The sequence below is a fragment of the Pagrus pagrus genome (genome assembly GCF_965226575.1).
Source record: "Pagrus pagrus genome assembly, chromosome: 17".
NCBI lineage: Eukaryota > Metazoa > Chordata > Actinopteri > Spariformes > Sparidae > Pagrus > Pagrus pagrus.
In genome coordinates this window covers 19,464,271-19,479,335 of record NC_140201.1, presented here as the reverse complement: position 1 = coordinate 19,479,335, position 15,065 = coordinate 19,464,271, and the positions used below count along the sequence as shown (strand labels likewise).

The following is a 15,065-nucleotide window of genomic DNA, read 5'->3' as shown; positions in this document are numbered from 1 at the left end:
ACCATTTGTATTGTTTACAAATGACATAAATGCTTGTTTTATTAATTTATAAATACATCTATCATCATCCATTGGTATGTACATAATAGTTATATGCTTATTTTTTTTATTTTCTTACCCTTTTGTTCAGTTTTGTTGTCTGTTTTTTAGTTGTAAGTCTATTTCTTTCTTTCTGTAAAACATTTCACAGTTTTGCAGCCAGGTTTAAAGGGAGTGCTCCCAGTGATTTAATATCGCACCTTCTTAACATTTTAAAGCTACTAAACTAGAGTCACATTCTTTTGCATCTATGTATACAAACTTGGAGAATAAAGCTTTTGATGTTTAACAAAGATCAATGCTTATCTAGCATAGTTTTATTTCATTGTATATTATTATTTCAAACAAAATGTCGCCTTTCCTTTCCTCATCTTCACAGTCAAGCCCTTAACTGACAGCTTTAAATGATGCATGGTGTATTATAATAGTAGAAGTTTTATCAAAAAAAGGACACACACTGAAATATGAGAAATAACTTTATAGATGACAACAATAAATACAAAATACAAAACTTCATTCTTCAAAAAAAACAAAAAAAAACAAATCTGTGGACATAAACATATATTTGGTCTAATTTTTCAGCAGTTTTGATATGATTTAATAGTGTGACACAAAATGTCAACAGGAGCCAAAGTAAGTCTTTCGCAATAAAAATCTTCATATTTCATATCAAAGATCAAAAAGCACTCAAGTGCTTTCTGCTGGATATTGTTACCCCTAAAGGAAGTGCTCTGTGTGCTATATCTTGTTTTATTCATTAGGGGGCAGTGTGTATATTCAGGGAAATCACTCTGGACTGTATTTACATGACTTAGAGTATTTCAGCATTATATGTTTCTAGTTTTATTTACATAGTACCTGATATAACAGCTTAAACACACAACTGGCGAATAAAACATACAGAAACACAAATATAGACACACATCCACACTGTCACACAAACCTTTTCCAAAAGATACTCTCCACCCTTTAACTCCCTCTCATCTTTTTTGAGGGGCTAAATTGCATAAATATGTTGTGCATCCCTGCAGAAAGTCATTTAATATGATAATATTTACACAACTCTGTCTCAGAGATCCCTGAATCGATGGATATCTTTCGTGTTGAGCAGCAGTTCTCTGCAGAGTCTGATGAATGCATTGTGTCCCATGAGTACTTTTCTCAGTTTTTCAACATGACTCCTGCCATATTGTATGTTATTTTTTTGGAGGTGGCGCATCCTCCTCCTTGATGTTATTGAGGTTTTGGATGGAGGCTGTAGGATCCACTCTGATTGATGTTTTGGACCTGAACTCTGACCTGGGCGCTGACAGCGGCGCCATCTTGTGACTCTCGGCAAACAGCCTCCTCTCTGCCTCAGTCTTCCTCCTGATCAGTTTCTGGATGCGTTTGCAGATGAGGTAAATCATCTCGCAGATGCACATCAAGATGCAGAAAGCAGAGGAGACCACCATGAAGAGGGTGAAGATCTTCTTCTCAGTGGGACGTGATATGTAGCAGTCCACCGTGTTGGGGCACGGTTCGAGGGAGCACTTGGACAGGCGGGGCATGTCGTAACCGTCGTAGACGTGGTACAGGATGTAAAGGAAGCCAGCGTCGAAGCCTGCCTTGAAAATCAGACTTGTCTATCAGAAAAAGGGGAAACACATTATTCAGTTTTAAATAAATAAGGGAATTTCATATGCAGAGTTTGATCATAGCTGGAGAAATCATGTCTTTTGGAAGTAGGACAATTGATCGATAAAGCAAGATTTATCAAAAAATGTACATAAGCGTTTTCAACAATTGCAAGCGCCTAACTAACACAGCTTGGGTCCAGGTTGAAAAAATGTTGAAACTTGTTTCTGATTGGGCCAAAAGAAGCCATCAGAACAGTTTTTCTTGCGCTCAAACAAACCATATATAATTACACAAATGTCTTCTCCAGCCTTTTGTACACAGCCACTCATCTGTGGCAATTATTTCTGACATTTTTAACAATGACTAACTTCAGTTTGCTCAAGGTTGAAGCACTGCCGTGTCTCATGTGTGGAAGAATGAATCTTTCAGCCCCTTCATGCTCACCAGGTAGGTCCACCACAGCCCCCCGCGTTTCTTCCCAGGGTTGGCATACAGGTGGGCGCCCTTGTGCGAGGCGCCGTACTGCATGTCCTTCTTCTCGCGATACTTGACGTGCCCCACCACCATCAACGACGGACAGGTGACGAAGATAAGCTGCAGGGCCCACAGGCGGATGTGGGAGATGGGGAAGATGGAGTCGTAGCACACGTTGTTGCAGCCAGGCTGGGCCGTGTTGCACACAAAGTCCTTGCTGTCGTCGCCCCACACTCGCTGGGCCGCCACCACAAACACCATCACCCGGAAGACGAAGACCATGGAAAGCCAGACACGGCCGAATACGGTGGAGTACTTGTTTACCCCGCTGAGGAGCGCCTCCAACGCAGACCAGTTCATGGCTGCTGCCTCAGAGGTTCAGGAGGGGGAAGGAAATGGTGGAGCTCCTCAAAAGACCAGGTGGGATGAGATTCTTGATGAGCGTACCCTGAGCAATGGAAGAATAATAAAGCAGATAAGAGAAAAAGAAAGAGAATAGTTCAAGGACTTGAATGTGAAAAACTCTCTCCATTTATTAGATATAACAGCACTGCACATTCATCTTTTAATATATTTAATTCAATTCTATAAAGCAAGTATTGCAGCCAGGTTTAAAAGGAGTACTCCCAGTGATTTAATATCGCACCTTCTTAAAGTTAAGGGACTGGAGTGAGACATTTTAAAGGCCCTATATTGCACGGTGAGATTTCTGTCTTTTTTGATTATATAACAGGGGAGCAGCAGTAATAAATTCTGTGAACTTATCAAATCTCTCAATCCAGGGAGAAATGCACACAACTGTAGTCAGAAATGTGCCTTGAAATGAGCCGACAGGACTTGGGTGAGGTTGTGATGTCACAACTACATAGTCACCACCCTCAGCCACGCCCCCCGGGCCAGCTGTGATGACAGCACCAGCAGTTCTGATATGGAAACACAGTGGGTGGTGCCTACTCATGCCTGTGAGAGCTGACCAATAAGAGCAGACGTTTTTTTGCAGAGGGGGCCTTAAAGAGACAGGCACTAAAACGAAGTGTCTCAGACAAAGAGAAAATAGAGGTGCTACAGTAATGAACATTATGAGGAAACAATCTGTTTTTTGAACATTAAAAGAGTAATATGTAAGGTTGTTAAATACTGAAGGGTTGGGTTGTCGGTTAGCCCAACCTACCAACCAAGTGTCAGTATTTGATGACTGAGGAATGAGACTCAGCAATCAACTATCTTTCGCCTGAATTGCTTTTTGTACCTTTACAGCTTATAAACATTTTCTAGTGGACTCCAGAATAAGCACCTGTAAATGAGCATAATATGGGAACTTTAAAAAGGCGGGTCAAAATCAACACAGCAGCTTAGATATCTTGACTTTTAGTCCACACAATTCAGACCCGAGAGGACCCAATAAGACCCCAAAATCCTGGATCCTACATTTCCCATAGTGCAACCAGATATCATCCATTGTTATAACCTCCAAACTCCAACTTTATAATGCAGACTTTCTGATATAAATCTGTAGTCTCCAAACTAAAGCCAGCACAAGTCTGATGACATCACCATAACATCATCAGGATTATTTTCTCAGATTCTAAAAAACTCCTCCAGAACCTTGGGCGGCATGATACAGCTGTTGAATGAATCTGACTAAATAGGACTTCTCAGGCCCCTTTAAAAATGTACACGTTTGCTAACACATAGGAATCACGGAAAAGTATTCCAATCACCTGTGGTTGATTTCAAATTATGAAAGGATAGTTTTGATTTTTCGTGTTTATATTAGTAATGATATATAATAGTTTTACTACATAAAGGTAATACAACTTTTCCAGGTCATTTCCCAACCTGAAGAGGCAGAATAAACAATCAAAAGGAAATAATCATTTTGATGTGACCAGCTGTATAGAAACCAAACAACCAGACACCATTTTCACGACCGTAGTCCCTGTGATATCCGATCTGTATTTACACAGAGGTACCTTGTCAGAACTGACTCATTACACATCAGTGAGTGAGTCATCGTTGGGCCCTCCCTGTTCTGAAAAGACGAAACCAACTGTTAATACGATGTTTGATCAGGCAGCCACAGTCATCTCTGTAATCCCGCACTTGGTTCTTCAAAGGGCCGTTAAGGGATGGCTTTCATTTGCGATCGTGCCATGGGGCTCCTGCTCTGTGATCAAGAAGGGGGATTTCAGTTGAAATATTAGCATGTGGATTTAAAGATGGAGCTGTTGTGGATCACCTCTGTAGTCAGCTGGCTCTGACTTCCAGATATTTGCGGCTGCATGTGTATCCTCCTCCCATTTCTCCCTCTCTCTGGAGTTTGCGGGGTGTGTAAACCGAGTGGTGTATGCATACATGTGTGTGTAAAAAGATTCATTTGCATTAGAGTCTAAGAGGGAGTGACAGATTTAGTTTGGGTTGGGAGCTCGGGAGCGACAGGTGTGACTGTTGAGTGAGGGGTGCAAACAGCATTGAAATACATATTTGATTTTGTTATGTAAGTGTAAACAGAAGGACATAAGGGTTCAGATTTCTAAAGGATTACTTTTCAACAATAGGAGAAAAAGCCCCTCTTATACATTTACATCTCATTCTGGAGAACGCTCGCAGCCTGACAGGGAACAAGTTGGATAACAGCCTCGCTGTTCACTGTTCCATTTCAATTCTGTCTCGTCTAATCCGGAGTATTTGAATTCAGAAACACTTTCCTTCACCGTTTCAGCATCACTGTATAGACATATTGAGCTGTCAAATCAGTTGCTATTTTCTCTCTCATCCAGAATTCCTGACTATTAAATTACACAGCATGAAAAAGACTCGGCTCAATGAATGGCTTCAGGATCACAACATAGGCTACTGACAGCGAAACAGGTTCAATCACTGCTGATTTTACCTTTTACTTTTTTTACCTTTTACCTCATCTGAGTGGATAATACAGTGGTATAAATCTTAAAATGCGTCTCAGTCTTTTTCTTGGGGACTGTGATGTTCCTCAGTTTTATTGAGAGGACAGGCTGTAAGATGTATCCCTGTTTTAAATCTTGAGAAATTTCATCTTTTAAACCAGAGGCCTGACAAATCTGCAAATTACATGTTTACACACAAACACAGCGTGATGCATTGCTTTTGCACAAAGATGCAGAGCATGTGATTTATTAGGGTGATTTCTCTCTCAATTTGACACACACCCATACACAAACTTTGAGGTGACATTCAGCACGGAGTGGAAAAACAAAAACCTCAGAGACAACAGTATATCTTGTCTCGGGGAGATGGCAAAGCTGGACCACAATTTGTTTTCCTATTTGCTCTAGATTGCAATGTTGCCTTCCCCCGCCGACAGCAGCCGGCCTCGTCTATCTCTTCGCCGTGTGTTTGTCTTTCTCTTTGTTGTGACGAACGAGACGTATCATGCTTTCTCAACTGAGAAACCTCGGGTTATTTGATGCGTTTGATTCGAATATTCCTACCCGATGCAATGAAATACAGCTCTCACACAGCCACAAACATGCCCAGCATCAGGTGACGTATTAGGCAGGGATGTCCAAATGTTCCAGTTCTTAGTTGGAAACTCTCCTCCTACACTTCTATTGATCCTCAGTGCCACTGGTGGATTCAGTGGGGGTGATTGCCCATCCAGAGCCCCCATGTTAAAAAAAAATGCAGCGACAGTGCCCTTTTGGGTGGCCCTATGGTTGATAAAACATGATAAAGTGCCCTACAGTAAATATATCATGACTTTCCGTGAGCTGGTGCCCTTTTTATTCTTTTGCCCCGGCCCTGTGTACATCCTGGCCCGCCACTGCTCAGTGCAGCTGCCCATTATGTGTACAGCTTTATCCAGCTCCTTGTGTACACAACCACTTCATCTGAAACACTGATGTATGCTTGGCCCCAACTCGCTCTACAGGTTGAGCTAGTTACAAATACCTTTCTATACACCAAGGCTATGTTGTCTGTATGAGTCAATGCTCCTGGCTAACAAGGTGGGGTTGAAGATCTCTTGTGTTGCATTTCTTCTTCTTCTTTATTTTTTTTTACACCAGCTCTGCCTCTCATTCTTTTCCTGTCATGGGCACATATCTCGCCTTCTTACCTTCAACCTGACTTCATTCCATTTTCCAAGGGTACACGAATCAGCCGGAGGAGCAGAGCAAAAGCAATCTGTGTATAGTTTTATTCGCACTGCTTCCAGTTATCTGTCTTTACAAATCTCATTCTTTTGTACGCACCAGGGCTGAGCTCTCTCTGAGATCTTTTTGTGTCAAGATCTTGCCTCGTTGAATGATGGAAAAGGAACTGAATGAATAATATTCTAGCCCTCTTAGTGTCCCTTTTTTTACGCTATCTTGAATCCTTTCCAGCCGTCATCTGAAATTAAACTGAAATTCATCTACATAACATCTATTTTCTCGAGCTAACACTGCTTTTAAACACAGACAAAGCACCTTACCTTAGACGGCACGGAGAGCCAGTGTGAAAGAGGTGCTCCCTGACTGCCAAGTGCGTCCCAGCTGGCCTTGTGTCGATGCTTACTGACTCGCTCTCACCTGGATATTTTGACGGGGGTTTGGCTTTGAGGTGTGAACTTGCTGGAAGCGTTCAGGAAAAGGAGAATAGGCGGAGTATGACACACACAAACAATTGCGTACTGACACAATGGTAATGCCAATTCTGGACATGTTTTGCATGAGCAGACCTGCTGTGGGATTTTTTGATGAGTGGCAGAGAGGTAAGATCAGACAAAAGGAATGAGAAACAGTTAAACAGTTGGACGTGGGAATGTAACATGATTTGACAATGACAGTTAGAGGGTAAGGAAGTGTAAGCAGACAGGTGACAGTCTGCATAGTATTGTATATGATATGAAACGGATACAAATCAGTGCATTAGAATGCAAAGTGTAAACTGTGAGGGAGTGTGAGCACTCGAGTCCACGCTGGCATTTAACCTTTAGATCCCGCTTAGTGTCCGCGTCATCTACATGTGCATTGTGATGATGATGCATGCACATAAAGAATAAAAGGTGCTTCCTCTTAGGCTTCTCAAAATGGTTGATAAAAGAAAAGTTTATTCATACAGTACACAGACCAAAGTGCTGAACAGGCTTGAAATACAAAAAAAAGCAGTGAGGAATGAGGAAGAACAATGAACAAACAACATTATAACATAATAGCAGAGGAACACAGTGTTAAGCTCAACAGGAACTGAGTGTAGGGGCGGCTGTAGTTCAGTGGGTAGAGCAGGTGACCAGCAGCCAGAAGGACTGGCGTCTCATCCAGGGGTGTACCCTGGCCTTCGCCCGGTGAGAGCTGGATTTGGCCCCAGTAGCCCCGCAACCCCCCGAAAAGGGGGGATAAAAAAGCAGCAACACCCCGCGACCCCAATAGGGAAATAGCGGAAAGAAAATGAGATGAGATGAGATGAGGAACTGAGTGCCAATGAGACGAGGTGTGTCTTCAGCAACGATTAACATTTCTAAGGACTGCAGGTTGTAAAGCCCTCTGAGGCAAACTGTGATTTGTGAATTTGGGCTATACAAATAAAATTTGATTTGATTTGTTCCAGGGATCAGGGGCAGCCATCACAAGGCTCCGGTCGTCTAATTTTGAGCCTGGAGCTAGGAATGTCCAGAAGGATCTGGTTGGTCCACATCAGTGCTCTGACTGGAGGAGGAATATACAGGAAGTCTACCAAGCCAAATAGATATCTGAACAGAACACAAAGAGTGAAATAAATTAGTTTTGAAAATAACTTTTAAAGAATGTTTTATTGAAAAAGAGGGTTTACATAGACTCCATGCAAACAAGACAGTAGCACATACAAAACAAATGAAAGTGAAAATAAAGGTACATGAAGAACATGAAACAAGGATAATATAAATAAATATATGCACAAAACAAGATAAAAATGAAATAGAGATAAATAACATAAAGTAAAAACAGACTGAGGGGTACATTTATGGAAAAAAGTAGATATCAGGTTTCAGGGTAAAAGGTTTCAAAATTACAAATAAACTTATTACAGTTTTTGCTTTTAATTAACTCAAGTGATTTAAGTTTAGTTCTAAAAGAAATATTTAAAGAAAAAAATTATTTTAAGGAGAACCTGTAATGATGTCAGCAAATATACACATAAATCAAAAACACACCCAACTGTGTATGGCATCATATTGCAATATCAGTCCTGTATCGTCCCTTCTCATCAAAATGAAAAATTCCATGGCAGCTTATTGTCACAGGAAATAGGATAATAGATGCGTCTTTGTGGCAGACAATCCCATAGATGCCAGTGGCCAGTGGGTGTGCCAACCGACACTGGCACACCCACTGGTTGTCTGTGTGATCCATGAATGCATCAACTACAAAAAGCGGAAGCAAAGAGGCTAACAAAGGTACACATTTTAGAAATTAAAGAAGATGAGAACTAATGTGAAATAATGTGAAAATTGTTTGGTTTTGACAATGCTGTTACTATATGTGGTGAAAGAGAAACAAACCTGCTCTCAGGGTAATTACTAAGTTCTGTTAGGGTGTGCCAGAGTGATGCTGGCAAGCTTGTAACTCATAAGCCACAAAGCAGGTTTGCTCATTTGAATCCTGTTCATGTTAAACCGGTCAGTCCTTTTAAAGGAAATATCTGATTGCACCAAAAAAGAACTGCGCAAGGTTGGACTGAAGTAATAATACAGCACTATCTCGCATTGAGAGGAATCAGACAGGAAGGGAGATCAGACAGGCAGAAAGATGAATGCATTTCTACACAGATTATGTCATGCCCTCCGCTGGCCTCTAGAGAATGCTGATGCTCCATCGTTTCATTGCAGTGTTTTTGTCTGTCAGACGGAGGGTGGGCGAGAGAGAGGAGATATGTTAAATAGAAAGAGAAACTGAGGATCCCATCTCCCCTATTAAAACTAAGCAGCCACATCATCTGTGATAAAGAAAGCGGCAGCATCCAAGCAAAGCTACAGAGTCGGTTATCAATAGTGATACAGCTGCCTGAAAACAAGCTATTCCATGTGACCGAAGATTTCAAACCTGAAACACCAGCAGCCTTTTGGTCAAACTAAAGACTGCCTATAGCTCTATGATCACTAATCATCATTAGGGCTTTCTTCACTCAGCCACCCACTTCAGCACACTGAGTGTACACAAACATGCTCAGCCAATCAGAATGAGCCCATCTAACTCCTGAGAGAGACACAAGAGATGCAGCCCCGCTTTGCTCTTCTCATTATGTAGAGGAAGCTCGGAGACATCCGGCTGATTCATTCTTGACCTGAGTGACCTCTGAGTAACAAAATCTCCCGCACAGTCAACACTTTACATTTACTGAACGGCTAAGTTTCGGCCAAGCAACCTTCTCATTACTTACTCTCCGACACACCTGTCTGAGCGCAGATGTGCGAAGATCGGTTTTCCAAAAAATAATTCTAAGAAAATGAAAAGAATGACAATGAATACACAGCAACTTTCACCAGGAGACTGGGGTCCAAGTCCTGCTTGTGGCCAAGTGTCAATGTTAACTTGTTGTTAAGTGAGCTAACAAGTAATTGACCTTTTCCTAAATCTAATAGGTTTTGTGCCTTAACCTAACCACACTGTGACACAACAGTCCAAAAGTCGCAATATGTCATATTACGTGAAACAATTGTCAGCAAGCTTTATTTTGAAAGTCTAACCAGACATTGCATGATATGTATTATTGCTAACTTGACCTCGGAGCCCTGCTTGCACAAAACTGATGCAAGAAGGGAAACTAAAGCATCATAGTTTGAAACTTAAAGGTCATATTGATAACATTTTTATGTAGACAAATCATTTTTCAAAAATTGTACATCTACAGTACAGAGCTTGTAGAAAGGTGCAGAATAAATAAATCTTTCCTTTAAAAACATTATTATGACTGTGACTTGTGAAAAAGAATTTTGTTGGGTCCAAAATGATTGTTTTGTTTACTGTTTATTTTGCAAGAATTCTGACTGGATGGTTCCAGCTAACAAGGTTTGTCAGCCAATGGTAAAACACTGTTGGTATCAAGTTATATCTGTGTTTTGTTAACACCGTGGGTTTTAGTAGTTGCCAGTTTGTGGAAAAAACGTGAAAAAGGCTGAGTTTTACAGTATGCGCCCAGCCTAACGTTAGCTATCATTAGCAATGTTGACGTTAGCTAGCATTAGCAACGTTAACGTTCGCTCGCTAGTGTACGTGATGTTAACGTGAGCAAGGGTTAGCAACGTTAACGTTAGCTAGCTAGTTAACGTTAGCAATGTTAGCTAGTGCCACAAATGGGCAACCACATGAGGAGGCAGATGATTCAAACAATGGTGTTGTGAGCGTCATAGAAGGGGGAGATGGAATGCAACATTTAGTGGCTGAATGTTATCAATATCACCTTTTATGTCTAGTGGATTTTTAGGCATTTCAGTGTGGAGAGGCCTGCCCTGTAGGTTCACATGTGTTATTAGCGTCTGAAGAACAAAAAGCAACTCTCACTGATGAATAGAGGAACACACCACTGGATGTTTTCGTCTTAAACCATAGCAGAAAAGAATAAAGGTGACAGTGGGTGAAAAGCAACCTTTCTCCATATTCATCATGAAAGTGCAGACATTGGAGAAATGAACTGAACCAAATGAGAAAATCACAACAAACACCTCTTTCCCCTGTTCTGCAGTCTGGGTGGCCTGCACAGTGTCTGCTGGAATTCCTACATGAATCTGGTCTTGTTGCCTCTGTCTTTTTCGAGTAAATAGGCTCAGAATAAGTGGCTGAGCATGCACGTCCATATTCTAGTAATGTTGAGGCTACTAAATGAGTGTCAAAGCCCCATTAGAGATGTGTGTAATAAAACTGGAGGACAAGCTCATTATCTGCATGGGGAATCGAAGAAAATTAGGGCTTTCTACCAGAAATGTTATTTATTTAGAAATATAAGGCCCTCGCCAGCAGGGACGCGAGCTTCTATCTCTCACTACAAACTGCAAAGATGGAGGAGAAAGCAAAGTTCAAACAAGTCGTATGGAAAACATGGTTTTATTATTGATATAAACTTATATAATAATTAATAATAATCAATCAAAGCTGACAGTTCCTTGTCATTCTTTACATAAAGCCATCACTATGAATGTGATGATGACATTCTGGTGTTTACAAATGCTATGCTTTGCTTTTCACTTGTCAGGTCTGAACTGTTTTACTTCACATATCCAAACAATGCTGTATCCATCCACGCTGATACAGTCATCCTGTCTAGTCTTATGTCTTGTCTCTCTGATCATCCTCAACAAACCACCTTCCCACAGCTCAACCCTCCACCCTCTCCTGTTTCCACCCAGCTCCCCCCCCAGCACCCATCCCCTTCCCAGAGACCTGTCCCATTACTGTCACAGTCATTGCTCCAGCTTGGGTCATTCCCCAGTGTGTCAGAGCTGGTGACACCGAGCCAGCCCCCCCTCGCTGTGTGTTGTGACAGCAACGTGTCTCCACCGCCACTGTGGATGATGTCAGGATGCCCCCTCGAGGAGGTCACCATCTTCCATCTCTCTCTTTCTCTGTCCATTACACCAACGCCACAGGATGCTGGTCTGTGGAAGAAAAGCTTGTAAAGGCTTTACTGGAAAAACACATAATTGTCTGTGAGATGATTAATGCAGAAAGCCAGTGATTACAGTCAATCAAATACCTGGTAATTACACTCATTATGTTCCGCATAAAATGCACTAAATGAATGTTGCTTGACTCCATATGTACCTGTGGGATACCAATTAATTATGCTTTTAACAAACATATTTTTTGCTCAACATGACAGCATTTGTTGAAACATGCTTAAATGCGCCAACCGCACCATTAAAAGGAGCAGTTCACCCAAAAAATAAAATGCAGTCATCAAAACATTTGTGGAGCTTCACAGCTCAAGCTGACAGACAAGCTTGTCCACCCACTTCAGACATAGTGTGCACTAGCAATTTTAGCTTAGCAGCTACGATGAAAACTGCATGAAAGCTGCCCCCTATCTGCTGACGTGGATGCTGACCTTTTGCCTCGGGACCTGTTGATTTAGCCTCAGTCTTTTTAGCATTACATGTACTGTATGAAGCCTGCTGCTTTTGCCCAGTTAAAGGTCCAGTGTGTAAGATTTAGTGGCATCTAGTGGTGATGTTGCAGATTGCAACTAACTGGACAACTGTGTCTCACACACCCCTTTCAAGCGTGTATTGAAGAACTTGATAATAATGGGTGTTGAAAAATGCAAAAAAATGCAAAATGACCTCTCTAGTGCCAGTGTTTGGTTTGTCCATTCTGGGCTACTGTAGATAAATGGCGGCGCAGCATGGTGGACTCCTGCTCTGTTTTTAGATATAAAAGGCTCATTCTAAGGTAAAGAAAATATAATTTTGTAGCTGCGGGTGATTACACACTAATTAAAATAATAATCACGAGTATTACATTTAATTTACGCCAATAGATCTTCCTAAATGCTACACAGTGGACCTTTTATACAGCTTTGCAGGCTTTTTGTTGTCAGAAAAGTCAGCTGTTAACACTAGCTAGTCACAACTCATGAAATCTGCTAGTTCATGATAAAAGCCAGTTATTGGTCACAAATGAGAAACCTGCTTTTGTTTACTTCTTTGTTGAATCTAACACTCGCTGTTTTTAAAAATGACTGCACATTTCGAGAGGCAAATCTGCCACAGTTATCTCTGGTAAACTGGTGTAATCTGACTGCAATTGTCTTTTACAAATTTGCTGTGTTGCTCTGCCATTTATTGTGTTTTCTTCCGCTCCGAGTAGGTCAGGATTTGTTATTCCAGAGAGCAACCGTTCCTTTTTGTATGTGGGTCTGGCAGTGATTCTGGTGTTTGAGGGAGCAGTGAGCTGCATGTAAAACTACACTACATTGTTTTGTTGTCTGCCAGAGCAGGAGATTTGGCTTTTTGTGATAAAGCAGTAACCAGTTTATGATGTCTATTGTCTATCAATAATTGCTCGACTGTCAACTTAATGGTCACAATATAATTGCGAACCTTGTTAAAGTAGGTTATTCAAACTGAAACGATTTTTCTGATTTTTATTTCAGGTCAAGGAAAACTTGATTAAATAAAGTCCAATTTAAATTTGAAGAACCATTATCATGTAACCTCTCATATTATACACAATGCGTGATGATATTCAGAATTATTAATTTCTCACAGATGGAGTTATGCCCTTAGCTTGTGCCTGAATAACAATGCGGCGTGGGATGATGCCAAGTAAACGGACTGCATGCACAACAAGCGGTATTGTTGGCTGTTCTTATGCAGATTGGTTGAAGCTCCTTTGGGGGTTTCCTCTTCCAACCTGTGACTTCAAGACCAATTCATCATCATTCCACAAACATGCACTTATTAATCTCATCCTACACCTTGCTAGAGGCCAACTGCTGCCCTGCATGACAACACATTTCAGTATTATGATATCTGAGGTGATTTTAATACATCTTGGCTTTTATTTCAATAATTTTGGTCATTGCTTTTTGACTCTCATGGTCTATTCAGACGTGATTGACATTTTTATTATTATCATCATTGCAGATGCCTAAAATCTGCATAGAAATCATCATAAGTATCAAGGTAATCCAGCCATAGTTGTCTGCAGCCTACAGAATGGATACATTGTTAACAGGAACTTCTAAAAGCTAATTCAGCATACTTTTCATGATGCCAAATTGCTGAAATGTGAACAAATTAATAGGTTCAAAAACTGGCTTCAGAAGGGGATTCCAGCACCTCCCATTGTTGGCATTTCAACGGTCCATTTGATGAGCTTTTCCAGGTTCTTGCTCTCCTGAAGGCTTTAAAATTTCTGCAGTCGTAATTTTTCTCAAATAGTCACCGGAGAAACATCACTGCCTGACTTCACACAAAGGTAAAATGCCATACTGAGCTGATACAACAAGAAAAACAAGTGGAGGGACAAGCAGCTCTTCTCATGGAAAAACACCAGAGACTCACTTTACAACACAAGGACATTTCTCAGGACAGGCATTAAATGACAGGAGGTCCAGCAAATTCATGGACAAACAATAGCAGATGTTAAAGAAATCAAAATTTTGGTTTAAGTGTTTTTATCACCTATACCGTACACCAGTAACAGGCCAAACAGTGACCAAAAAAAGCTATTCTATTTTAGAGTTTGTAACTTCCTGGAAACACGTTAAAACTGTTAATGACTTCTCCTGCACTTGGGGGCGAGTGTTGATTTTTTCGTCCAATAAACACTTGTTTTATTTTATGACGCTGCCATGGTTGTATGGAGAGCAGAGCAGTGACCTCACCGATTACTGTACAAAAGCACAACTTTAAAACTGGGTCATGTTTTGTGGAGAAAATTGTTTTTTTTTCCCTCTGCTGCCCTTGGGCTGCTTTGCTTTGAGACACTCTGGACAGATAGCTTTACTTGTTGCTAAAGTAACCATGAACAAACATACAGCTTCTCAATGAACACCTCCGGAGGCCAGTTACAGCACCGAGTTGATTTATCGAGTTCCCTGGTAGACAGATATCAGTAGCTTTGTTGCTAGAGTAAGTATTAGCTTCAGCAGTACTGTTGAACTGATATGCCTTCTTCCCTTTTATAAATAAAGGCAATCCATTCAATAGTTGTTGAGATATTTTAGTCTGGATCAAAGTGGTGGACTGACCAACTGACCATCAATCATACAGGGTCTAAACAAAACCCCAGGTTGTTGTTGTTGGTCTGGTTTCTCGCTGTAAGAGATTGTCTGCTTCCATCTCACTATCAAACCAAGCCCGGTCCAACCCAGAATGGAACTTGATCCAATTATATGATTTGACAAAAGCTTTTCTTCTTTTCTTTTCTTTTATGCTGAATGCCCTTCCTGATGCAACCGTCTCAGTTTTTTTGGCTTGGGAGCGGCAATTAGAA

The 15,065-nt window shown here is 41.0% G+C and overlaps 1 protein-coding gene across 1 annotated transcript; it reads right to left on the bottom strand.

The window, feature by feature from the left end:
- Positions 1–530: 530 nt before the first annotated feature.
- gjb9b (gap junction protein beta 9b) lies at positions 531–6,661 on the bottom strand. The gene is made up of 3 exons (XM_084378923.1): positions 6,587–6,661; positions 2,104–2,581; positions 531–1,664 (listed from the first exon to the last, which is right to left on the bottom strand). The coding sequence occupies exons 2-3, from the start codon at positions 2,491–2,493 to the stop codon at positions 1,236–1,238; spliced, it is 819 nt and encodes a 272-aa protein (XP_084235049.1). The 5' UTR covers positions 2,494–2,581; positions 6,587–6,661; the 3' UTR covers positions 531–1,235.
- Between the last annotated feature and the right edge of the window lie 8,404 nt (positions 6,662–15,065).

Coding starts and splice junctions, on each gene's coding strand:
- gjb9b (XM_084378923.1), bottom strand. CDS start 2,493: ATGAACTGGTCTGCGTTGGAGGCGCTCCTCAGCGGGGTAAACAAGTAC. Junction 1,665..2,103: donor GGCTGTGGTGGACCTACCTG/GTGAGCATGAAG, acceptor TTTTTCTGATAG/ACAAGTCTGATTTTCAAGGC.